Raw genomic sequence first — 25,585 nt, forward strand, 5'->3', positions numbered from 1 at the left:
CATAGTTTATTGTTAGATGAGAGAAGGCAACAGACGTCCAGATTCCTCTCACCTTTAGGACACAAGTTGTGGCTGTCACTCATAAATCCATCAGAAAAAAAATGTTTAGTTCTTTTGAAAACCTCTCGGGAATCATTTATCAAAACTGGGTATCGTCAAATCAAACAGACAGATCAAACTAATTGTGTTGCTCCGCGAGCCAGAAATTGCTCAAGGACAGTTGTGAAATGAGAACAGAATCCAGTAGCTGTTTGATACTGAGCAGATGTCAAATGGTGTGTATGAACTCCAAATGATTCTGGTAAATGTGTAAATCAGTTTGAATGGTGTGTCTCAAATCCTCAGCACTCTGCCACAAAACCTATCAGCTCTAATGCCAGTTAGACCAGCTCCTGCTGGTTCGACAGTGTGAAGTCGCTGCCAAGCTGAGCCACCGACTGCCCATCTGCTCCATCGGGGAAAATTCTCACTCCATCTATTTGACTTGTTTTGAGCTTGGCGGTGGAAAGCTCATTAGCTTTGCAGCATGAGCTATGAAGACGGATAAAAAAATGCTGTCTTTAAACAGAGGGATGTTAAAGAGGACACAAACAGGTGTGAATTGAAGTGTTTTCATATTTAAAAGATGCAAGACCAGATGGGAGGGGAAATGTGGAGAAGTTTTTGTTATTGCAGAAAGGGGCAGACTGAACATGAATACATAAGAGGCACTTAACTCTCAATTTCCTTTTTGTGCCATCCTTAAAATATTCACAACACTAACCAGCAGAGACTGATGTCAGGGTGACACGCCTACAACCAACATATGACCCTTAAACTGTGTCTGTGTGTGTGCTTGATGGTGCTCATACAGATATGTGTGTGTTGTGTGTGTCTAAGTTTATATTTATGAAACATTTTTTTCCCAGTCATACCGTGGGAGTTAGCAGGTCATCTTCCGTTGTCATTAATCACTGCTGACAGCTCATAAGTGCCCAATATGCATGTGAAAGAACTGCATGTGTTTGTGCGTGTGTGTGTGTGTGTGTGTGTGTGTGTGTGTGTGTATGCGAGAGCACTTGCATGTGTGTCTGCATGCATATTTAACTCTTGATGTGTCTGATTATGTGATATGAGCCCAGAAGCATAAATTGTGCCAAAAAAGGCTGGTATTATTTTTCTTATAGATCCCATCAGTGATCTACTGATGTGAGGTTTGATAAACATGAAATGTAGGAATCAGAGAAACAAACTGAGAGAAGAATGTTGAAAAAAAAACAAACCCTAATTCTCCTGTAACAGAGATGAAGCTGGCTGAGGGAATTTTTGATGATCTTTTGTTCTATTAATGATTGATTGATTGATGAATAATTGATCCACCAATAAATGAATGGACTAACTGTTGCAGCTGTAAAGCATATTAACAGGTTTTTTAGTTTGAAGATGTTTTTGTTATCATGTTGTTATTTTTTTTTAACATTGTACTAGAACAAATAGGTCCAGTTCTCTGTTTCTCTCCTCTGACAGTAAAAAGAGGTGTGAGAGGTTTTCTATCCCTTTTTCTTTTCTAAATCCAGGTTCACCACACCTTCTTGCTTTACCGGAGCGATGGGATTTGGATCGCATTGAATAGCAGTGATTTTTTTCTCCTCTCGCTCTGACTCTACACGCGGACATGAAAGGCACTAGTTTCGTTATTTGCATTTTTATGCCTGAGTGTGTTTTTAAAGTGGAAATAGAAATTCTGTGAGCAGTGTCAAGTCCCAGTGCTGCTGTGTCCTGGAGTGCATCAGTCTGTCTTTTCATCTTCACCTGACTCTAACTGCTCTCTGCTTCACTTCAGCCATACCCCCCTACCCCGTACCTGTTGTTATTACCTTTATTTATCCAGTTATTACTTTTATTTATCACCCGTGCTTCAAATATTGATTTTGATGTTTTTCTTTTTTTCTCTTCATCCAATTGATTTATTTTTTTATTTATCAAGAATTAAAGTAGAATGTGGTAAATCAGCAGGAATTGAGTTTAGTATCAGTGATTAATAACAGCAACAGGCTGTAGGTAACCATGGTATTATTATTATTATTATTATTATTATTATTATTATTATAAAAACATTTTTCTTGACTTCACACCATTTAATTTTAGTGCTTTGTTTATGATGGATCATGGTTTTTTGGATAACATCTTAATGCCTTTAGTCTTCATGGGTCTAAAGTCCATGATTATTGATAATTGCTTTGATTACCATGATTGCTTCATTTGTATACTTGGCTGCTCGGTCTAGTTTGATCTACACGGACTGGTCCCGCCTCAGTAGCAGCATCTTTACTAGCATCAGCATAGATGGTTTGCCTGAAGATGACTCTTCACCAAAACTCATCGCTGCAATATGTGCACAATCCTTTGACAGCTTTTCAAAGTAAATTCTGCTGTTAAATACATCAAACATTGTCCTTTCTTTCACTGTTTACCTGTGTGATCCACAGGTTTCAGAAAAATGCCAAATTCACGAGAAACTTCAAGTGACCACTTTCATTATTTGGCATTAAATAAAATTCAATACACCAGATCAGTCGTGAGCATTAACACGTTTGCATCCCTGGTTGTATTACGGGGGTTTCTGATCGTTTTTAAAAAAAACGCCCTTCAGAGCTGTTGCTGTTCACGGGATGAACGACGCCAGAATCAGTAGAATGAGTGATTTTTTTGTTTCTGTACATCTGTCCACACCGACTTCATCCTGTTCACCCTATCCTTCTACCATCTCCTCTGCTGCTCAGCTCCATCATCACACTTATTTCTGTTCATCTTGTCTGCTCTCTAGATTGTGTTTCCACTGCCACGAGAACTAAGCTTGTATTATGCACATCTGCAGGGATTCTCAAATTGCACCACACTAATGTGATGGAAAGATTCACAGTGCTTCTTCTTCTTCTATTCTCCTTCCACAAAAAATTGGATAATTAGTGCCAAAACTGCTGCCTTGATTGCTTCTGTTGCAAGGCATGTAACAGCAAGAAAATTGGTTCTGGAAATGGCACCGCTTTCTGTCAGAGGTGGTTAGAAAGAGACGGATGTGTCAGTGCAAGCTTCCCCGAGTGCTGTGAAAGGACGGAATAGAAAGACATTCAGCAGTTCTGTGTCGGGTGGTGAAAGAAACGTGCTGAGAAGGTCTTTCCAGACAAACAACACCGGTGTAACCCGGGACAGTAATATGCATTTAAGTGTCTTTTGCTGTGTGATAGAATGTGTTTTTGTTGAAGTAAATCTCGGCCATTCCGAGGAGAGGTTGCAGCCGAGGTGATTAGAGAACAGCGGTGTATTAGTGGGTGATTACATCTCAGTCTGTTATTGCACATCAGCCGCTCCCACACGATGTTAAAGGCTTCATCGCTCGACGCGTCATAAATCTGACACAACAGGCCCATACGCTGGCTGCGCTCACACATAATGACACAATATGTGAAAGCTTCAGAAGCTGGGATGATCATCCAGTTTGAACTCCGGTTTGATGTGAGGAACAAATGCACTTCTTTTTATTTTTCTTTCTTTTTTGCAATCACATGCATGCTAAATGCATGTTGCTCAACTTAACAAGCTTTCACATTAGCAAATAAGCGGTGTTGCAACGCAAAGAAACTCGCAAACAGCTGGCCAAGTCGAACAAAAAACGTTCATGGAGCTGTCAGCGCTGTGTGTATTTATGGATTCAATTTGAGAGGTCAGATTTATTACTGTCAGGAATGGGAGGAATTATTTCTCTTTGAATCATTAGTTTGGAACCACACACAGACATCCACACACACAGACACACACACACACACACACACACACAGTCTTTGCATATTGACTTGTACATTTATTCAGGATATATTAAAACTCTGTTATAAATCATCGCTGATTACGTTTTCAGTGAGTTCAGTAATGATGGGGGGAGGAGGGTTGTGTTTGCAGGTCTTACACGGGGGAGATGAATGCACATCTTCAAACACAGATTTAAACTGAATGTATATGACTTAGTGTCTCAGAAGCGGGACGGTTTCCCAGAATATCTATCTGCACTCTCTGTAATGCTTTTGAGAATTCCTCTTTCCACAAAGTCACGTATTTACAATAAATGATTAAGCCCTGCTCTATGACTGCATCGTGATTGATGAGTCCGACGCCGCGCCGGCCTCACCCTCTGTGATCTGAAAGAAAGATTGTGTGACATGATGTCATCCCATCGGTTTAGTCATAGCCTGAAATGGACCCTCATTAATAAGAGCATGGTTATGTAGAGTCAATGCACTGAAATTGAGAAAAGAAAGAGAGGGTCATGAAAAAAAATGATGAAAGTAGAGAAGTCGAGAGGAAAAAAAAGCAAAAGAGCTCGTAGATGAGAATCAAGTATGAAACAGGAAGCAAGGATGAAGGAAAAAGAAAAGTGTGGAATACCAGTGGGATGGAAAAAATAGCAGTAGACTGGCACAGGACTGAGAGGAAAGGAAAGCAATGAATATCAAATAGTAAGACATGAAAAAGAGGATAAGATCTTTTTGTATGTGTTGTCTCTACTCTCCATGTTGTCACTATTGACGTTTATGCTGATTTGTCTCATGCACAGGAAATACAAGTTTTATGTGCATTTTGATTTTAATATTCTAATTCAATGAAAATTTTTAAAAAAAACCCAGCCTCTACATGGAAATCAAGGATAGCATAAAAATATTGTGTGTTGATTAAATTATGGGTCATTGTGTAATTCAGCTAACTGACCTCTGCTTCCTCTTCCAGGTGTGATGCCCGAGCGGCAGTACGGTGGGACCCAGTATGTGTGCAGCGTGGTTGCGTCCCACGTCAGCCACCAGCCCTCCTCCAGCTTCAGCTTCGTCTGGATCGCCCCGCCGCCTGGCACCGGCTGCGTCAACTTCCTGTAAGTCATGCTGAGTGTGAGAAAACATCTAAGAGAGAACGGGGGAAAGAGAAACCGTAGACGTGTAGATGTGTAACCAGTGATGCAGCGACGGCCCGTTACAGCTGCCACGTTTCCAAACTGAGACAGGGGAGTCGTAAACTTTAAGAATAATTTCTGCTAATATTGTGAAGCTGCAGATTTAGAGTGGGTTTTATCAGCTGACATGAGTCGTAACCACAGAAAGGATGTTAAAAGACTGACCTGCCAGAGAAAGCAGGTCACTGTTCCATTTGAAAACGGTGCGAGAAGTTCAACAGATTCACCTTTCCTCCAGGATGGGTGTGATTCCGACCCATAACACATACTTTTTTGAAAATAAATCTCTCCGGATTAAATAATGTTCTTAGACAGGAAATAAAGACAGAAATAAGGTGTGGTCAAACCTCCCCAGTGCACAAAACTCCTATTAGATGCTCAGTTTAGATTTGAGGCTCTGTACATGTCCGTCACAGCTAACATTCTGTTTGCTTGATCCAAAAAAAAAAAAAGAAGATTTACAGCAATTTCATCCATATGAGAGCAGCACTGGTCTTTTTTCCTTTTCTCATTCCCCAAACCCCCACCCCCCTCTGTCTGCTCTCAATGTTCATCACATTCTCTGTCTCTATCTGTTGGAGACATCCTCTAACTCTCTTTTCCTAATTCTCTTGGCTGGTGAATTATAGCCTCATGCTGATAATCAGTCAAAATGCAATTAGCAGCTGTTGCTGCAGAAGCGTGGAGGAAAAGAAGTCCAGTAACTCTGTCCCCATGTAAAGTCACAGCAGCACAAAGCTGCTTCAGAAAATCACCCGCAAATAGTGAGGTTAGGGTTAGGGTTAGTCAGTCTGACTTATTTCAGCCTCATGAAAAATTTGCGTTTTACATGAACTGTCAATATAAAATCGTTTTATATCATTATTTTGCAGTCAAATCAAAATGCAAACTAGTTTTTCTTTTTAGTCTTCTTGTTTACTTCCAGTCGTCATTGTTTTATAAAAACATGATGACGTTAAATATTTTGGCAGTCCTCTCAAAGAAAAAAAAAAAAATCCCTCAATGAATTCTTGGGGAGACGCGATAGACTATCAGACAGAGACTTTTACTAACTGACTTACTAAAACATCCATTTGGGGATTTTGTTGGAGTGGCGCTGCCTTTGAGACAATATCCATGGAGCCAAACAGATTTACTGGCATTTTCTCTGCCAGCAAACACATTTGCTGTTCAGTGTGTGTGCGTTTATGAGGATTGTGTGTTTCTTCATGATTTGTGTGTCTGCGTGTGTGTGTGTGTGCATGTGTGTGTGCTATGTGAGTATAAAACCTCACGGCGGCAGCGTGCGGCGATGATGACCGCGGAGCTGGCAGGAGGCCACGACTCTGTGACAATTGTGGCCCCTGTGGCTGACCTTATCAAAGTCAGTCAGTCACACTGCAGCTGGATGGAGAAGTGTTCCTCACACACACACACACACACACACACACACACACACATGCTCAACAGAGCCCCACCCTGTTACAGTTCACATCCCCCATCTATCCCAGTACATCCTCACCTCCAGAGCTGCCTGCTTGGGTTCAGTGATCGGACTGTGGGAAAAATTCAACAGGCCTGAGAGCCATGGATACGAGCGGTATACATATGTGTCTTAGAGATACTTCATCTTGATCATACAAATATATAAAAGCAGAGTCCTGCCTCTGCCCACAGATTCCCTGCCCTGATTGATAAATAGATCATTTTCCCCCGGCAGTGTCCATGAGCGTTTAAATTAAAGGCACAGACATCCTGCGTCCTTCACAGGGCCGGAGCGGTCCGCCACCGCGTCAATATGAGGCCTGTGGGCTGTTTTATGGGCAATATTGAGGGAGTGTTCCTGGTAACTCATCACTAGTAGGATGGTGATACAGTGCGGCGTTGTGGGCATCCAGAAGAACTCATTTTCTGGGTGGCTGTAAATTCCAACTTAAAGAGAAAGGGAGGCCTTGGAGGGGAGGACAAGAGAGCAGGAGTGGTGTCGGAGCTGGAGGAGGACAAGAATCCACACATCCATAACTCAGCTCCAATCTGTTGAGGCTCAGACAAGTGGATTAGCAGAAAATAACCTGCGGTAGTTTCATCTCAAGCAAAAAGGTTTGGCAAACATTCTTCAGCTGCTTAAAATTCTAACAACTCTACATTTGAGTTCTGCTTTGTGGTTGAACAAAGTTTATAGAGCCTTTGGATTCAGGAATTTCTTATTTCTTGTTTTCAAACATTATCCATTATTAATTATAAACTAATCAAATATGAAATAATTCAATATAATACAGGTCTAAAAAAAAGTGATGGCTATCACCGACATTGTGGAGCTAAACGGTCGGCCTGGGGCAAAACCTTTTCTTCCACACACAATGCAGCTTTGACCACTGAATGAAACGCACTTGTGCCCCACATTTTATCCCAGACATGACAGTCAGCACCACAACATAATGCGTGAATGCGTCGCCGCACTTAATAGAGGTGAGAATGGTCAAAACACTGTGTTGAATGCACAGATGTGCTGACGGGTGTCTTCCTTTCTTTGCCTTTATTCTACTTCACTTTATGTCTGGAGGCGGTCAGTGGCATCAGTGTGTGTGTGTGTGTGTGTGTGTGTGTGTGTGTGTGATGTGCATGAGGCTTTATAAAAAGCAAACAAACACCCTTAGTAAAACACATTCAAACCAAATGTAGATTCGTTAACTGTGATGGATCCTATACGCTTGTGTGTGTGTCCTTGTATTGGCTGTTAAGGGATGTATTTTTGTAAGCTATCGTATTTTGTATTGGACCTAGATAGCGATCTCTTTAATGACTGCAAAGAGAAATCCTTCCAAAATGTTCCCCTGAGAACACAGATGTCTGACCAGTCTATGGTCAGGTCATGGCATTTGTTGAATATGTCGGTTTAAGTGCATTTATTCACTTTTTTTTTTCTTCATTCTTGCTACGTGCACATGCTCTGCTTGGTCCTGCACTGATTGAAGCCACTTTTAAGATAATTTAAGAGGTGAAAAAGAAATAGGGCATGTGGTCACTCACAAAAAGATGGATTCCTGTGTTGAAAACATGCCGAGTGATGTTGTGTTGTTGATGATGCTGCCATCTGCTCAAAAACAGGCTGGTCTGAGCGTGAATGAAGTTTGTTAAACACGCACTAAATTATCATCATCCTGTGTGGTTTATGGCTGGTCACTGCTGCAAGCTGCTCTTGTAGCGAGGCTCAGAAGGATCGGCTGAGAGCGAACTGTGATGGAAATCAGAGCTGATTTTATTGAGGCTGACCTTTTTATGTTATGAAAATAATGTGTCCTTGAGTTCTACCACTACGCTGGTTTCTGGCTGGCAGGATGATTGACAACTTATATAAACAGAGACAGAAGGCAGACTGACAGGTAACCTATCTCAACCAGTGCCTAATTTCTCCTGGTGTTAGTCATTTTCATTGATTTTCTATTATCCAAGTCAATCGTTCAGTGGGTTTTACCATAAAGCCAGTCGTTAATGAGCTCCTCTCACTGATAACGGTCCAGACTTGCCTGTGGCCGTGTGACAGATTCTTTTCAGAAACCAGTCCACGGAAAATGAAGCATCAGTTCAAGGGTAATACTGTTCTTGGCCTTGTAAATACCCTATAGAAATAAAGGGAAGGAATGTGAGGCACAACAGAGAATAAATCTGATCTACTTAATTTTCTTCCTTCACAAACTAACTGGACCTGCAGATCTTGCCTAGTCCACCCAGATAATTCCAATTTTCATATATCACATGTTCACATATAAAAAAGCAAGTCTTATATCTTTCCTATTCATGCACTTAACCTTTATGAAACTTTTAGAAGGTGTCAGTGTTTTGGAATATAAAGTAAATCATCAACCTTTAAAGGCAAACCTTTCCATAGTCTGTTCAACAGATTAGAACCCAGACCCCTGTTGGTGTTTATCCTAAAGGTCCCTGCATGCATGATGTAGTTAAATTTCCCAAGGGATGGTTCGTGACCCCTGTAATTATGAACACACACCTGTGTCCACAGAGACACACATGTACACACAGACATACGTTCATATTAAACGGATGTGTTCCGATCGATATTGCCCCAATTTTTCCACATCACGTCTTTTACAGCAACGACATCGCACACAATCACAAGCCGGCTAATGTTGACCTCCTTATTAATTCTTAAGGAAGTAGAGCAGGACTGACACACAAGGTAAGGCACGACTTTTATCAGAATGAACCACACCCTGGGGGGAAAGGGGGGGCTGGAGGTTAGTTGGGGGAGGGGGTCGGTTCCACATTTAGTTTGAGAGAAAATGATTTGGCTTTGTCTGTTTTGACGAATTTGACCCCTTATCATTTACCGTATTGGCCCGAGTATAAGACGACCCTGATTATAAGACGACCCCCTCTTTTTCAAGACTCAAGTTTGAAAGAAGACTTTTTGAACGCCAAATTTAATTTTTATACAGAAAATAATTACAGTACATCTGAAACAAATGATTATAACAATATATTTGAGAGAGAAAAAGCATGTTATTTTGCCACATTCAAATCATGCGAAAAACTGTCTATCACATCTTAATATCTGAACATTTCAATATGTAAACTAAAGTACAATCACATTTGTGAATGAATGGTGAGTGGCACCAACCTTGCTACTATCAGAGAACCGACCCACTTTTCTCCAGATTGTCGCGACGTTTCTCCATTATCTGTTATCTCTTCTCTTATCTTCTTATTTTCTTTCTTTACCGCTATTTTTTAAAAATTTTTCTTCTTCGTGCTACCGCTATTTTTTATTTTTCTTCTTCGTGACAGGGGTTCGCTTTGGCCTGGGGAATTAAGTCCAGCATTCGCTTTAAAGATATCTGGCGCCATCTAGCGGTGTGAGTGGGTATAATGTCTAGACCCCGGATGTAAGACTACTCCCACTTTTTCAGTCTTATTTCAATGCAAAAAAAACACCGTCTTATATTCGGGCCAATGTGTTGCTGAGACTCATCAATCTTTTGTTGACTGTGGGTCATTTTGGTGGATTCCTCTCGTCCCAGTGTGACCCGCTCTGGATCAGTAAGGACAGGAAACAAAAGCCTGTTTTTATTTTTTAATTGTTTTCGAGTATAAATCTACAACTGAATATCAAGGTTTTTTCTCTCCTCACATATTCAGTCCTAATTGCTGCTGTTTTCATACCCCCCCCCCCCCAAACTAATAACTTCTTGCTAACAGTAGTCAAGGTTAATTGCCCCTCTCCTGGCTTTATTCTGCAGCACTTCTTCGGAGTCCATTTGGACACATAACTCTCTCCGACCCGGTGTTAACAAGAAGCTAATTTGCCAAACAACTCCCAAATCCCTCCTCTGTGGAGCTTCATTAAATCTGCATGTTCTGCAAAAGCCTTTTTTTTTTCTCCAATTAAATAATTAAGGAATTGAAGGAACAGGGGGGCAGTAATGTGATTCCACAAAGCCAATCACATCTTCTCATGCATTGACAGATATAGAAATATCAAGAATTGGTGGAAACATGACACCTTACCTGAAATAACAGAGTGGATGCTTGAAACGCTGGGGTTTTGTTTCCTCTTTTATTTTGCTTCTCTCGTTGCTCGTTGCTCTCGTTTCTGTTCCTCTGACCTTCCAGTCTTTGACCCTGATTGTGATGCCATAACCACAGCTGGTCCTCAGCATGGAAGATAAATCAAACAATTAAGGTGTATTATTTCAAGGGCTGGGTCCAAATACACCAAACCGTTTCTGGCGACTGGAACTGCACCCCATTGCAGCTCCTCATATTAATCATGATTACCAACAGAGCTGGGAAAGAAAATGAGCTTTTAATTTGGAGCTGAGGAAAGCGGGATGTCTAAAGAGCAATGCAGCGTGTGTGTGTGTGTGCGTGTGTGTGTGTGTGTGTGTGTGTGTGTGTGTGTGTGTGTGTGTGTGTTCCCCACCCTCGGATGTATTAATTCACATGGCGGTAGAAAAATTCTTGTTTTTATTAAAACTGTTAAAAATGTTTGCGTCTGGCGTGGACAGTATTCAGTGTGCAGCTTCGTCATTAAGACTGCAGAAAGCAGTCCTATTTAACTACGTACATAAATATATTTGACTTTAAGGCAAATTAACCCTCAGTGTTCTCCGCTGTGTGTGTTAGTGTGTGAGTATGGTTGGCAGGGATCTGTCAAGTTGGCTCCTGAAGGATAGTTATGGCCGACAGCAACATGTAATTTAACGCATAAGACATGTTTGGTAATTATCCACTCTGGGCCCTTTTGGGACCTCTTTGAGTGACAGCCTGTCCATCTGCATACATGTTAAAGTATGCATGTATGTGTGTGTGTGTGTGTGTGTGTGTGTGTGTGTGTGTGTGTGTGTGTGTGTGTGTGTGTGTGTGTGTGTGTGTGTGTGTGTGTGTGTGTGTGTGTGTGTGTTGGATCTCTGCCCTTACTTCCAAGCCTCGCCATTTGACAGCAGATTGCAGACTTTGTCAGACAAGGCCATCTAACCCCCATTTTTATTTCTTCTCACCAAATCCCTTCCCCCTCATTTATCCATCTCTCTCTCTCTCTCTCTTCCCATCCCTCCATTTTTCTACATCGTCCTCATTCCCTCTCTCTTACCCATCTTTCATATTTGCCCCTCCTGAGTAATGAGAGAGGAGAGGATGACACTTATTTTCACAAGATGAATGAGCCCTCATTTGAATCAGAGGAAGGGAGACTGGAGACAAAAAAACATAAATACTCTTTAGTCCTTAATTGCTTTTTTCCCCCCAAAGAAAGTCAAATTAACATTTAGATGTTCAGTAAATGTTTTGTGTGTATCGCTGCTGTTCATTGTGTATGTGTATGTGTGTGTGTGTGTTTCTGTGTCTCCTTGCGTGGAGACAGTAATGAGAGACACACGCTGAGGAGCTGGTGGAGTGTGACGGCAGGACAGATGCTGGCGTCGCGCTGCGCTGATCACAGACTCTGCAGAATAAATGCCCTCTCCTGGCTACTGTTTTAATGACAAGACACCTTATTAAGTCACTTACAGTCAGAAACACACTTTTTAAGGTGCACCAATATGTCAAATTATGATTAAGTTGACTCTTGTTTCTAGTTGTTTTGCTGCAGAAATCAGGACTTTGGTTCATTTTTGATGTTTTTTTTGCGTTCTTTACCCAAATAATACTTCTGAATAATCATTCCAGCACTCTAAACTTCACTGGGCATTTTTCTCCTGTGTGGTTTAGCAAGGGTTACTGTCACAGATGTGCTCAGCGAGCGTAAAGGATGTGTGTGAGGTCAATTGTGCTTTGATGGAACCCCGCCCGCCCCCGCCGCACTTACCAGAAGCTGTTTAGTGAACCTGAGCTGAGACTGTGATTAGTAAATATTTAAGGTCCTTGTTCCTACATCCCCACCCGCTGTTCGTTATGCACCATCTTTTATTCATGAATATCTAACTAAATTTAGTTTCTGCCCAATTCTGAAATATAAGTGTAATTAAGAATGTTTTCTCCCCAGCTCTTTACTAATTAATTAGGAGTCCTGCTCATTATTCATGAGCTGAGATGAGTGAGTAAATTCCTTAGCTCCAATAAAAAGCCTGACTCTGCATGTTGGGCAACGCCGGGGTTGAGGTCTTAAACATTTTCGGCCTGTTTGTAAGTATGTTTGAAACAAAAGCATCCATAAACTGTCTGGAAGACTGCATTTTGGTTTAACTACTATAACAGAGATGCTGTGTGAAGTCTCCGGGTCTGGGAATGCTCTGAACAGTGTTTTCCAACTCGTCTGTCGGTGGCTCACGTAGTTGACTGTCTGTGCACGTTCTACAGTCGTAGATGTTTCTCATTAATAGCAAAGCAATAATACATCAGAAACAAGCTGACCATCATACAGACTATGACTGTGCTCCTTAATGGTCAGGCAGTAATACCATCATGATAATACATTAGGGCTGTGATATTTATCCTCTTTGCTTTTGTCCTCTGTCCCACCCCAGCTGCTTTCTAATATAGCCTTTACTGGCCATCCACTATACCATTGTCAGATTTTGTTAAAATGACCCCCAAAAGGCTTCAAGACTCCAAAACTTTACAATCTTTTTCCAATAACTCAGTTCAAGGACTCTCAAAATTGCTGCCTCTTGCAAATTTCACTGCATATTGTTTCCAAGCCACTTTGCCCCATGTGTCTCAGTTACAGGTTTTACTTTTTTACTCTTTATTCTACCATTAGTATTTGTTTTTGAATTGTAACAACTTCTGTTCTGTTTTTTTTTTTTTAAAGCTGCTGTTAGCATTGTGTCATTATTAATGAAAGGAACGACAGTTCTATGCTCCATAGCTGCTTTGCCAGCATCTTTTCTAATGTCACTGAAAACAAGAGTGGATCTCATTTTACATGCTGTATTACAGCAGAGGATAGGAGATCTCACTGCAGTCCAACCCATTTCACCTTCTTATATTTTTAAAGCTCTCTCCATTTCCAAATGAATAATGCAATAATGCATTTCAAAGCCACCATAAGGATATTTCATATTATATTCTGAACATACAGCATGCAACATACAGTTGGATTTACACTGGCATGCAAGAGTGCAGTAGAGCAGTACATTCGTGCAGAGGATACTGTATATCTGTGAGACTGTATAAAATGCAGTCATTTTAACAAGATAATATAAGCATATGAATAATGAGCCCTGCTCACTGTCCTCCTCATTGCGTTTTCCCCACATATTTGGAGAAGCTTGTATTGCCCTCTGATTTCTTTATATTCACTTTGAACGCGTGTTTTTTTAAAGGGAAATGATGCCACCTGTGCTAAGTGGTTAAGTGAGGTAAACCCTGTCTTCTTTGCGTTAACGCTCCTTTTCGTTCTCTTCCACAGAGCCACAGCAACGTATCAAGGGCAGATTATTTTCAAGGATGCTCTGGCCCAACAGCTCTGTGAGCAAGGAGGTAAGTGGCGCAACAAAGACAGATATGGCCATTTATGACAGAAACATGTATTTACTGCACCTGTAGGCATATATAACACCCATATGTTAAAGCACATACATGCACTGACACATATATGCACTGTTCCCCCATCCTCACTTCCTATTACTGTCAATCATATGCACAGATTGCCAGAGTATCAATGACACAGGATAGATGATGTGGGGGGGGGGGGGTTCTCATGACAGTAGAATTTCAGCAATTTCTGGCTGTCTGTCTAATGATGCAGCCAAAGCCAGAGATATTTGGATGTCCTATATTGCCAGCTTAATTTCAGCTTATGCTAAACTCACCCCCCCCCCCCCCCCCCCGTCTGTCAGAGATTTGTGCTTTCTGGCCAACACTTCTAGCATCCACTTTCTATGACAGCCTTAAGTAGCTATTGACAGTGTAGTCCCACTCTGGATGCTGAGTGGGTATAATTGCTTGTTTACAGGAAAGAAGCCTCCTTCACACTCTAGAATGCCTCCTTCATCAAATTTGACTTTAATGGTGAAAGTGGAGAAGCACACTAACCGCTATTGGGGTCTTTTGCTTAAGGTTTCAGCGGAAAACATCTAATCTACTTTGTCTTTATTTACAAAATTACCTCAGTGACAAGTCCCAGAGGACAAATGTGTCCCTCGGCAGGTCACTGGAGACCCTGATGGTTGTAGCACACGCCAGACCGAGTGCTCAACTTCATGGCTACATGCCTGTGTTTGGAAGAGACGAGGCTTTGAGCCCGCAGTCAGGCCGGGAAGAAAGAGTGACAGAGGGAGATCAGTGAGGCTCGTCTGTCTCCTCGCCTCGGAGCTCATCCTCTCGCCACCGCTGACACACTGCCCCAGTCTTCTCCCTCTGCGAATGAAAAATCTACAGCCAACCACAGTCGCTCCCTTGTTCAATGCCAAGCTCCTGTAGAATCACACCAACACACAACTACACGTAGCAGACAACATGAAAGCAGATTTAGACCTACGGGGTGTTGGATGAGGTTGACAGGAATGAGGAGTGCAGGTGGGTTAGGAGAAAGAGCAGGGATGATGATAAGGATGGAAAACTGAAAAGGTCATGCTTTGCAGATGATAGGAGTGTCTGGTAAATGTATTGAAGTATTTAAACATAATTACCCAAAGCAATGAGGGTACGGCGTAGATGGGGGCAGGTGGCTGACCTTGCTGAGGGCGAACTCTGTAGACAAGCAATAAAAGAAAGACTCATACTGTTACTGAACTACATAATAACATCTGAATTGCAAGTGAGGAATGAACACCCTGTAGGCGGGAGGCCAAAGCAGGCAAAGAGATGAAACGGGGGTAGGCAAAAGAAAAGTCTGATCAGCTTTGGAATATCGTGAAAACAGACAAACAGAAATGAGCATCCCCTGATCCAACTTTACTATTCCCAAACTAAAACCTTTAACTTCAAAAGAGTATTGAAATTAAAAAAACATGAACCTGAAATGTGCAAAGCTCTTGACATGAAAATGAAACTGAAAAACTTCATTGGAATTAAACAAACTTTCCTGTTGTGGAGCCATAACTTCCATTTCTATAACTTAAAACCAATGGCAGAGGCCGACTTTTACTCACGGCTGGATAACATTGGCTACCATCCTAATTTTAGTAGGAGTGTGGTAAAGTGTAGCAAAAAGTCACTTCAAATCTAGGCATTAGTAACAAAGTGGAATAAAAGATATGGAGGGGAGTTCAAGCCGCTTCAGAAGTTCATATCCTTAAGACTCCAGCTTTGAAGAGCTGGAGAAATTAAAGTTATCTAAAGTAGGGTCACGATACAAGACGGCGAGGGATGGAGGAGTGGGGGAGTAAAAAAGGGAGGCATGGACGGAGAGGATCACATGGCAGGCTGCTCCAATAAGCCAGCTATCAGGGTTGATTAGCCAGGGTGAGGACTTTAAGAGCAAATGCCAACGCTAGATAAAGACGCTAACACTGGAGCACCAACTTGAGCTTACTTAGCATGATAAAGACACACACCCCAATGAACAATAAAGTTTAAAGATAGAGGAAGAAGAGGTGAGGAGAGGTATAAGCCGTTGACTTACTGTGAAAGTCAGCGTAACACAGAAGTCCATGTCACCAGTGAACAAGTTTCAAAAATGGTTTTAACAGGCAGGACGAAAAAATACAAATTACCGCCACATCTTGAAATGACTGAAAACCTATGAACAGGCATGAGGAAGACATAAAAATATGTTTCCGCTCCTGCTGAGTTAACATAAAAAGGCTTATTAAGCCCAGATGAGAAGAGTCGAAACAGGCGATGAGGAGAGGTGTGGGTGGGCTCGTTGTAAGGGTGGCATGGCGGTGCCTGCGGAATGGCGCTGCAGGCCGTCCATCAGTTCTATCTCCTGACAGCAGGGCCGGCAGTCCCAGCTTGCTGCTCGGCGTCGCCAGGTCCTCTAATTTCCAGCAGGGGAATAAATCAGGTCTTTATGGGCCTGGCTGAGTGCGCCGCATCGCAGATGGATTATTAAGGGGACGTATAACTCAAAAGAGGCCACTGCTCCCTGAGGGACGCCTGATCACAGTGCAACAGAGGAGGGATGGGTGGCCTCCACTCTCCCGTCCGCTCACCACCCACAAAGTCTGCCAGCCAGTCGGCTCGCCCGCCATCCCTCATCGCTCAGCGACAAAAAAAACCTTGAAGCCTCGCTATCTAGTCAATATTCCCCTCGCAAAGTCTGAACGTCCCTCCCTGAGCCAACATTCCAGTTTTTTTTTCCGTTAAATTTATATTTTTCCAATCTTTTGTTTTTCAAACTTTTGATTTCCTTCTGTTGCGTAATTTTTGTTGGCACCTAAGTAATCAACATAAAAAACAAAGTCTCCAGCTTGTATTTAATCTTTACTTGGTTAAAACTTAACTTCCTCTCTCTTCTTCGCTCGCCTATGATTAGTGTAGTGAAACCAATTGAAGCCCACCCCCCGCCCTCAACTTTTTCTTCTTTTTTTTTTTACATGAAGTTGTCGCAGTCTGACCTCAGAGAGTCGTTCCTCTCCAGTCAGTGCAGGAAAAACAACAGCATCCTGCGTCCTGAGGAGTCGGTAATTGCAACCGCCAGTTAGACGAGAGTAACTTGACTTCAAACGCTGTTCATGCCGTCAAAGGATGTGAGTCAGACGAAAGGGGGGAGGGAAAAAAAAGAGCAAACAAGAGGAGAACCAGAGAGATTGGGAAGAGTGGGTGCAGTTTACGGAGTGGGGAGAGGAAGAGGAGATTAGTTTTAACATGGCTTGTACAGTCTTTGTGCTAAGATGTCTGATCCTGGCAGAGCTTATGCTCATTCAGTCTCCCTTAGTGTCACCCTGACCCTGCTTATCTACACCCATGTGATTTTAGTCTCAGTGTAGTTTTAGGGAACTGTCTTCATTTATTGCTATTGTCTATACAGTATTTGCATAAATGTGTACAGACGCATGTCAACAAAATAGCAGAAAGTTGTGTCAGCTGTGTAAAGCAAAGCCATCTGTGTGAATGCATTTCTGTGTGTATGTGTGTGTGTGTGTGTGTGTGTGTCCATCCCTCTGCATGCTTATGAGCATAAGCCCTGGCCAAGGAGATACAGGCATTAGCAGAGATGAGCTGCAAATAGAGGAGGCAGTAATTGAAGTCTTTAAGAAAGTGAGAGGGGATTAATCTGAGAGGAACGAGCGCCACTGTCTGCTCCTGATGCACAGGGGGTTATAAAGACAGACAGAAACGGGTTTACATGGAAGGAGAGATTGTGATAAAAAAAGCAAGTGAGGGAGACGAGACAGTAGAAAGAGCCCGATGAAGCACGGAGAAAGAAAACTGTAAATGAAGCCTTTCTGGAAGCTTGAAGGGATTACTCATCCAAAAAAAAAAAAAAATCTTTGGGCCTTTCTCCCGCCAAACGTCCTCACTAAAAAGACAGAGCGATTAGAGGAGTGACACAGGAGACGACTGCAGAGAACAGAATACCAACCAAGCATTTCTTACTGTGTGTCAGTTCCAGAGGGTGGATTACCAGGAATCAGGGTTTTGGTTTATGGTCTTTTCAGGTTCGGTACGTGAGATGAATACGTACTCATCTAAAATAAGCACAAAACAGCAAATTTCATTCTTTTTATAGTTTGTAGGAACATTGATATGGAATAATTAGAAAAACATGTGCTAGGATTGATAACTCTTCTGAAGAGAGGAAGAAGGATCACGTGTGGTATTGCTAAGCCCAATCTCCAGCCCTGGAGATGGGCGTCAGTGGCCAATATTTGCAGCAACACTCGCCACCGTTGAACCAATCAGCTCGGTCGCACAGGCCACTAAGTCATCTACAGTCAGCGTGAAACTTAACCACTGCTCTGTGAGTTGTAAATCCATTTTTAAGTGCCCAGCTATTGGATCCAGCGTTGAGAAATGAGGACAGCTAACACATGTGGAGCTTTAGCCCAAAGTAAAGACCCTCTCCAAAGTCATTACTTGAGTAAGAAACCTTCTTTGCTAATCCTTCGTCTCTTGATTCAGCATCTAACTTGAAATTAAACTTTGAAATGAGTCCTGTGTTATCTCAGTGTGTTTTATCAGGTGGGGAAGCTCATCCTGTAAGGAGAACACTGAGGCAGATTATCCTTCTCTTCAGACTGGAGTAAGGCTTCCTTAAAAAAACAAAGGAGCATCAGGAAGATCAATGAGATTGAAGGAGAGATGGATTGTGATTTTAAAATGTGGGGGTCAAAGTGAAAATGTGGATATTTTGTTCGCTACAATAAAAAAATATCTAGAATTAAAGAAAGAGCATGTCTACTGTATGCAAAATTAAGATTAAGATTAAGCTCTTTCATCATTTTAGCCCAGATTTCGTCTACAGCTCTAGGAAATATGGCAAGAATGTGGATGCAGGATGTATCTTAGAAAGTGATCTCATTAAAAATACATGTTTGACTCATTATGTCTTAAAGCCCACCACACACTTTCACTCTCTTGCTTCCTCATCCCTCCTAGAGCTGCGCGTCCCCCCGGGAGCATTTGATGGTTCATTTGTTAGCGACGTCGTGGCCACAGATTACAGCAGACGGGCGCCCCAGGGGAGGATGGCAGTTAATTGGGATTGAACCTTTAATCGGCCTTTCATTACAGAGAGGAATTAAAGGAGTAGCCAGGAGACTGCAGTCATGCAGCCTGGGACACACAGAAAGTTTGTGCCACTCAGGGATTATTTCAGATTGGATCCATCGCTCTGCACTCAACTAATACAAACTTTAGCCATACAGTTTTGCCTCAAGGAAAAATAGTTTATACACCAAAGAATGGTTCTTATACACACACAGCCCATTAAAAGAAACTGCCTTGCAATGCGGGACGGTAATGTTGCCACCTTTGACTCACAATATCTACACATTCCTCTCTGCATGTTTCAGCTCCAACCGAGTCTCCACTGAGGCCTAATCTTGGTGAGTTTTTTTTTTCTTCACTACTCCGTTTTGATATTAGCGTCACACACTTTCTAACAGCATGACAAGTTAAGATGTTTCAAAGATTGTGTCTGGCTGAGAGTCTATGACCGCTCTGCATTTGCAGCGGAGCTCCATGGTACCCACGCTGTCCTGCGTGACGACTTTGACTCCAACCTCCAAGGAGAGCTGGAGCCGAGCATATGGTAGGTGGAAAGGTTACGACTGCTCTCGTAATTCTAGGGAGAAACTGCAGTCCACATCTGCGACATTACTCCTGGTTGCCTCTTGCTTTTGTTATAACTCTCCTCTCCTCTCAGGTCTGAGTGCAGTAACTGCGATGTGGGAGAGCAGTGCGGCGTATTGATGCATGGCAGAGCTGTGACTTTCTGCGAGCCCTTTGGAGAGCGAGAGCTGGTAACTGTCATGTTTGACCACAACGCAAACCACTGTACATTTAATGGACCATTGACCATACATTTAAACCAACCGCTATGCAGTCACGACCACAGCTACAGCAAATTACAACATGCAAGCTGATCCCGAGCAACAGAAACTACTGGAAAATGTTTCCTGTTGAATTTATTGTTGCTATGATTTCATTTTATTACTTCTGATATCCTAAACTGTCTTGTTATCTTCCCCCAGACCACGGTACCTCTCAATACCAGCACAGCATCTGTCCTGCAGTTTGCACTGGGTGAGTATTAAGATTGCATATATATGTCTATATTGCATACATAATTAATGCTGATTTTGTCCTGTTCAAATATGTCCAATCTTTGCATTCAACTTTTGCATTCTACCTCTCCTGTCAAAATAATGAATGATTTACTGTATTCTGGAAAGACACCCGCAGGGCCATGGAGGAGTTTTTAGCGGCGTTGTATATTTCATGTCCATTACATGCATCCAGCTCATCTCACAGGAATAGAGCTGGGAGGAAACAAGAGTACACACTGCTGACAACAACATACCCCCCCACTCCCCCCCCTCTCTGTATTTCTCCTCTTTTCCCTTGTTTTCTCCCATCTCGCCTTCTGTCTCGTTGAACTCTTGTTTGGAGGTCGTTAATATGAGTTTGTGAGGCGGTGGTGCCGTGTGCGGTGCAGTTCACCGGAGAAGTGCAATGAAGTGGTGGCAGGTTAATGCACAGCTGTATGTGGTAGGGTTGGAGCCCCGCCGTGTCGTGGACCCTACTCACCATCAGAAGGTGTGGGAGGAGGGGAGAAGAGGGTATGGGCAGAGGAAAGTTGAGGGACACGAGGTTACCCTGCTTCCTCCATTAGCGACCTTTAATCCGTTGCAGCTCCCACAGCATCTCCACAAAGAGGAATTTTAAAGGTGCACAAATAGTCTGATCATATATAGACTCAAATAGAACACGAGTGGATACACAGGTGCACTTTAGTACCCAGCAATAGAGTCTTCACTCCTCTGATCACCTCTGCCCAACCCTTTCACACCCCCGCCTGACTTCTCTCAGCCTTGTTAAGCTGCTGATCACTTTGTTCCACCGTGACACCATTTAGACATCATTTTCCACTCGGCCGAAGGAGGGAGTGTGACAATCAGTCAGAAGAATCCACCCCACTGTGTACTGCTGCTCCTCAGTGCGTTACAAAGGGTCATTGCCCCGCTGACAAATTCCAGAATTGGAAAAAGGAGTCTTGCTAACACATCCTTTAGCTGCTCCCTCCACAGGAGCGTGTTAACGGTCATTTTTGTCTGTCTGTGTGTCCTCCAGGCTCCGGCTCCTGTCGGTACAGTTACTCAGACCCCAGCATCTCCGTGTCGTTCAGCCTGAGCGCTAACGTTAACGCTTCAGATGACTGGATCACACTGGAGAAGATCAGGTCTCTCTCTCTTTTCTCTGTTCTTTTTATTCTAATCCTTCCCACAGCTGTGCCATCTGGTACAAACACCCGAACATCCTTTTATCCCTCATTCACACCTCCTTTTCTCAATTTGTCATCCCACTCCTGTTTGTTCTTTACTGTCTATATGATCACCCTGTTTTTCATCCTTCTGTCTCTGCCGCCGTCTGTTTAGTCATCTCTCAAACAAAGACATAATATAATGATATTATCTTCTATCTACATAGTTTTCTCTGTCATGTAACATATTTTCCTCTCCTGCAGAGCCCCCACCAACAGCAGCACAGTCGTCTACCTGCTGCCCCTGCCACACCACTCCAAGGCTGAAGGTGTTCGTATCCGCTGGTCTCAGGAGGCCCCCCAAGGACCCGAAGGATATGAGTCCTGTTGGGGTCTGGACAACGTGCTGCTGGTCAATGCTGCCGTCAGAACCCCGCTCATGGAGGACAACCTGGACCCTCCAGACACCGCCAACTGGCTCTTCTTTCCCGGCGCTACCATCAAGGTGCACCTATAAACCACTCAGCATTTAGATTCCATCATTTACACACGGATTTTATTCACAAAGTCCTGCATTTCCAAATAAAAGGTGTGAAAAAAGGGCTTTCTGTTGATTTGTCAATGCTTGCACTCTTCTCGGCCAGCACGCCTGTCAATCCGAGGGCAATGCTCTGTATTTCTATGGCGGTGAGGGAGTTGGCCAGAACTTTGCCTCCACCAGAGACATCGACCTTCATCGTGAGGAGGGAAGGAGCTACTGGGAGGAAGACTTTGAAAGTTCACCTTTAAAGTAAGTCAACAATGTGGTTGTACTTTTAAAGCATAAAAGCACAAATACATATCAACACTTTTTCAAATGTTCATTCTCTCAGTTCATTCAGTCTGCAGCTATTATGATAAAACCAAATGTGGTTGCCAGATCCAAGAAAATAACATCATATAGTTTGAAAAGTTCTAAACATGAACGAGAACAGGATACCTGCGTATGATCTGGGAAAGAAAGCGTTAAAGGCAGGTAAGACAGTCGGATATCGGCTGTCCTTTCTGTATTTGCACACAAGCACACGTTTGACATCCGCTGCTTGTCGTATGTCAAGTGAAACCACTTGCATCGTGTCGTTCAGGTTTAAGTCGAGCCTGGGGGCCGACGTGATTGAATCCCTCTGACTGCTTCAGACACAGTGGCCCATCTGTTCAGAGAGAGACTCACACAGCCTCATACAGGACGGACCGAGGAAACAGAGTCAGAGGCAAAGGGATAAAAGAGACGACATAATACATACTGCCAGAGAGTAATTATTATCAGGCCTATTGTACCGGGTCTGTCAGGACAATTTTTCCAATAATGAGAAGTCCTTCACGTGCAGTAAACACCCCCCCCCCACACACACACACACACTTACATCATCCTACAAAATATCATATGTTCATATGTTCCTTTGTATGCTAGGCCTCACAGTCCTGCATAGTGAGATGACACTTGGAGAGTGCATGGACAGTTTTTGCTTGTCTTAATGCCCCAAATGTCACTTACCCTAAAACCAATACGAGGGAGGGGGCAGGAGGGTAGAGGAGCTCAGAGCAAGTTTGACACACTGAGCTGACTTCTGTTAGGGCTAATGAGAATCTTCTTGCCACTGTGCTGAAGTATGTATGTGTGTGTGTGTGTGTGTGTGTGTGTGTGTGTGTGTGTGTGTGTGTGTGTGTGTGTGTGTGTGTGTGTGTGTGTGTGTGTGTGTGTGTGTGTGTGTGTGTGTGTGTGTGTGTGTGTCTTGCGTGTTTGTACACTAGTCAGGTGTTCATTATGACACCTATTCAGAGAGACTAATGTAAGTAATCCTCCAAACGACAATGCTGCGTTAAAAAATAAACAAAGGCATGTTCATACCAATAAAGTCTGTTTTGGATTAACTCGGCTGAGGTAAAGCTTCGGTTTAAGAGATTTTGAGAATTCTTTTTCTTCCCTGTGTGTGTGTGTGTGTGTGTGTGTGTGTGTGTGTGTGTCTTCCCAGCTGGGATATAGAAGGTGCTGTATTTGGGACCCAGTGTGGAGAAATCGAATTGGGTTTGGCTATAGTGTTTGAGAAAGAGGGCCGGAGGAGAGTGTGCACCCCCTACCTCGACACCACATCCTACGGAAACCTTCGCTTCTACTTTACCATGGGTATTGAAACCTGCTGCCGCTGTTCATACATCACGGTTCACATGCCTTTCAACCTTGAAAGTGTCTCACATGGTACATTCCCTGAATATAATGAGGTGCATTTGTGTTCAGGTGGAGGTGATTGTGATCCAGGAGAGTCCCATGAAAATGATGTGATTGTGTTTGGAAGGTCTGAAGGCAGGAGGGAACGTGTAGTACTCGACACCCTCCCATACTCATCTTACAGGGTAAGAGTTATATACAGTACAAACAAATTCACACAACAAACATGTCCTCTTTTAAAAGGATGAGGTTATATTCTAATTATTCCACTATTGAGAAGTCTTCTCCTTCTTCTTCCCGCTGCTACATGGACCTCAGACTCCTGCAGTGGTATCTCTACCGTTACCCACTGAGCTGCAAACACCAGTCACCCAATTCTGCCTGGAGCAGCGGTCACATGGTGGCGCTAACCGTCATGTTTGGGCAGTGGACTTCATGCAGCTGCTTCCTGTGCTTCCTGGCACCCACACTCATGTCGCACAGTTCTCCATCAACCTGGGATGTGGTTCCTACCAGCCAGCCAACAGGTGTGACACAGTTTAAAACTGGGTTGAATAATGCTTTTATTGTGAAATACTGCCATTAAACGAATCATAAAATTGGGTTGCGACAAAAGATACCCCCCCAGCTTCAGTTATTTTGGTGTCAGGAATAGAGGCCGGTCCAGACAGGGAACTATATTGCATTGTATACTTTATTGAATAACATGTATCAGGTTATAATCATACAAAAATCCTTTTTAACTGTTGCTGGTGTTTAGCAGCAGTTGCTAACGAATAGACTGATTATTATTTATTTGTTCTTTAATCTAAACTTTTCTGTCACTTCACACTATGTTCATCTTACAAATTTAAATACTGAATTGTCATTTTCATCAGCGTGAGTCTGGAGTTTTCCACCAATCACGGTCGCTCCTGGTCTCTGCTCCACACTGAATGCCTGCCAGAGCTCTGTGCTGGACCCCATCTGCCTCACAGCACCATCTACTCCTCCGACAACTACAGCGGGTAATCACTCTAAACCTCTGTATGTGTGTGTATGTCTCACTCAGTCAGTGTGGGTAATATATTACAGTACTATATGTGTAAATTCATACTACAATTTTGTCTTTTCAGTTGGACCAGAATCTCGATTCCTCTGCCCAACGCTGCCCTGACAGAGAGCACACGGTTCCGCTGGAAACAGTCCGGCACTGGAACTGGCAGCATGTGGGCCATAGACAACAGTAAGCATTAACAGAACGCTAAATACAACAAAACATTTGATTATACCTGATGAAGATATGCAAAAAATAAAACTGAACTTCCATGCTGTGTTCTGCTTCAGTCTACGTTGGTCCTGCCTGCCTTCGTTTCTGCTCCGGCAGAGGACATTGTTCTCGCACGGGATGCAAGTAAGAAAGAATCAGCATTTTATTAAACCCAATTAATCCAGAGTCACTACTTCAAAATGGGTCTGCTCATTGTGAACCTAATGAGACAGCAGCATTAATCACCATTCAGAATTAATCCACTTGTATTATACTAATGATCTATAAATGGGTTTTCTTTCATTCTGTTTACCTTTAATTGTTTATGTCCTTCATCCTTCCTCTTCAACCTCTCCCCTCTCTTTTCTTTGTCCAGATGTGATATGGGTTTCAGTGGTCCCGCCTGTGAGCTCGCCTCCCAAACCTTCCCAGCTTTCCTATCGGAGGGTTTCTCCAGCCCACGCCTTTCATCCTACCACAGCTTCTCCTCGCTCCGTGGGGCTGAGGTCAGCTTCAGCTGTGGGGTTCTGGCCAGTGGCAAGGCCTTGGTGTTCAACAGGGACAGCAGGAGACACTTGGTCACCGCTCCTTTAGACAGCTCACAGGCCAGGTAATGAAAGTATTGACGAAGAAGAGAATCATGAAATAAACCTGGTGTCATATGGAAACAGACCAAAAAGAGACATGAGGGAACTCACATTTACGCCCTTCTGGAAACATATATGTAGAGATGTGACTGGATTTTACCAATTTTTGATTATTTTTTGACTGATTTCCATCTAACATTCCAGGTAGCTATCCACTTTTCTTTTCTATCCCTTGAACTCCACACCTCTCTGCTGGCAGACTGACTGTAATCAGAGGGAAGTCTGCAGATGAGGGGGGAAAATGAAAGGCAAGGAT

The 25,585-nt window shown here is 43.0% G+C and overlaps 1 protein-coding gene and 1 long non-coding RNA gene across 3 annotated transcripts in view; one reads left to right on the top strand and one right to left on the bottom strand.

Moving 5' to 3' along the window:
- LOC137593906 (reelin-like) overlaps positions 1–25,585 on the top strand; it is a 76,924-nt gene that overhangs the window by 28,048 nt on the left and 23,291 nt on the right. For both annotated transcript variants that reach the window (XM_068313009.1, XM_068313010.1), the window contains exons 3-18: positions 4,759–4,897; positions 13,824–13,894; positions 19,318–19,350; positions 19,478–19,556; positions 19,671–19,767; positions 19,999–20,050; positions 21,098–21,206; positions 21,492–21,732; positions 21,872–22,017; positions 23,240–23,391; positions 23,503–23,618; positions 23,752–23,960; positions 24,312–24,440; positions 24,549–24,658; positions 24,760–24,826; positions 25,059–25,292. In XM_068313009.1, coding sequence (XP_068169110.1) covers positions 4,759–4,897; positions 13,824–13,894; positions 19,318–19,350; positions 19,478–19,556; positions 19,671–19,767; positions 19,999–20,050; positions 21,098–21,206; positions 21,492–21,732; positions 21,872–22,017; positions 23,240–23,391; positions 23,503–23,618; positions 23,752–23,960; positions 24,312–24,440; positions 24,549–24,658; positions 24,760–24,826; positions 25,059–25,292 — 1,984 coding nt within the window. The remainder of the gene's footprint in view (positions 1–4,758; positions 4,898–13,823; positions 13,895–19,317; positions 19,351–19,477; positions 19,557–19,670; positions 19,768–19,998; positions 20,051–21,097; positions 21,207–21,491; positions 21,733–21,871; positions 22,018–23,239; positions 23,392–23,502; positions 23,619–23,751; positions 23,961–24,311; positions 24,441–24,548; positions 24,659–24,759; positions 24,827–25,058; positions 25,293–25,585) is intronic.
- Positions 14,258–20,663, bottom strand: LOC137593908 (uncharacterized). Its single transcript, XR_011035190.1, has 4 exons — positions 20,555–20,663; positions 17,900–17,991; positions 15,046–15,106; positions 14,258–14,890 (listed from the first exon to the last, which is right to left on the bottom strand). It is a non-coding gene; the product is annotated as an uncharacterized lncRNA (long non-coding RNA).

The sequence above is a fragment of the Antennarius striatus genome, chromosome 4, assembly GCF_040054535.1.
Source record: "Antennarius striatus isolate MH-2024 chromosome 4, ASM4005453v1, whole genome shotgun sequence".
Lineage (NCBI taxonomy): Eukaryota > Metazoa > Chordata > Actinopteri > Lophiiformes > Antennariidae > Antennarius > Antennarius striatus.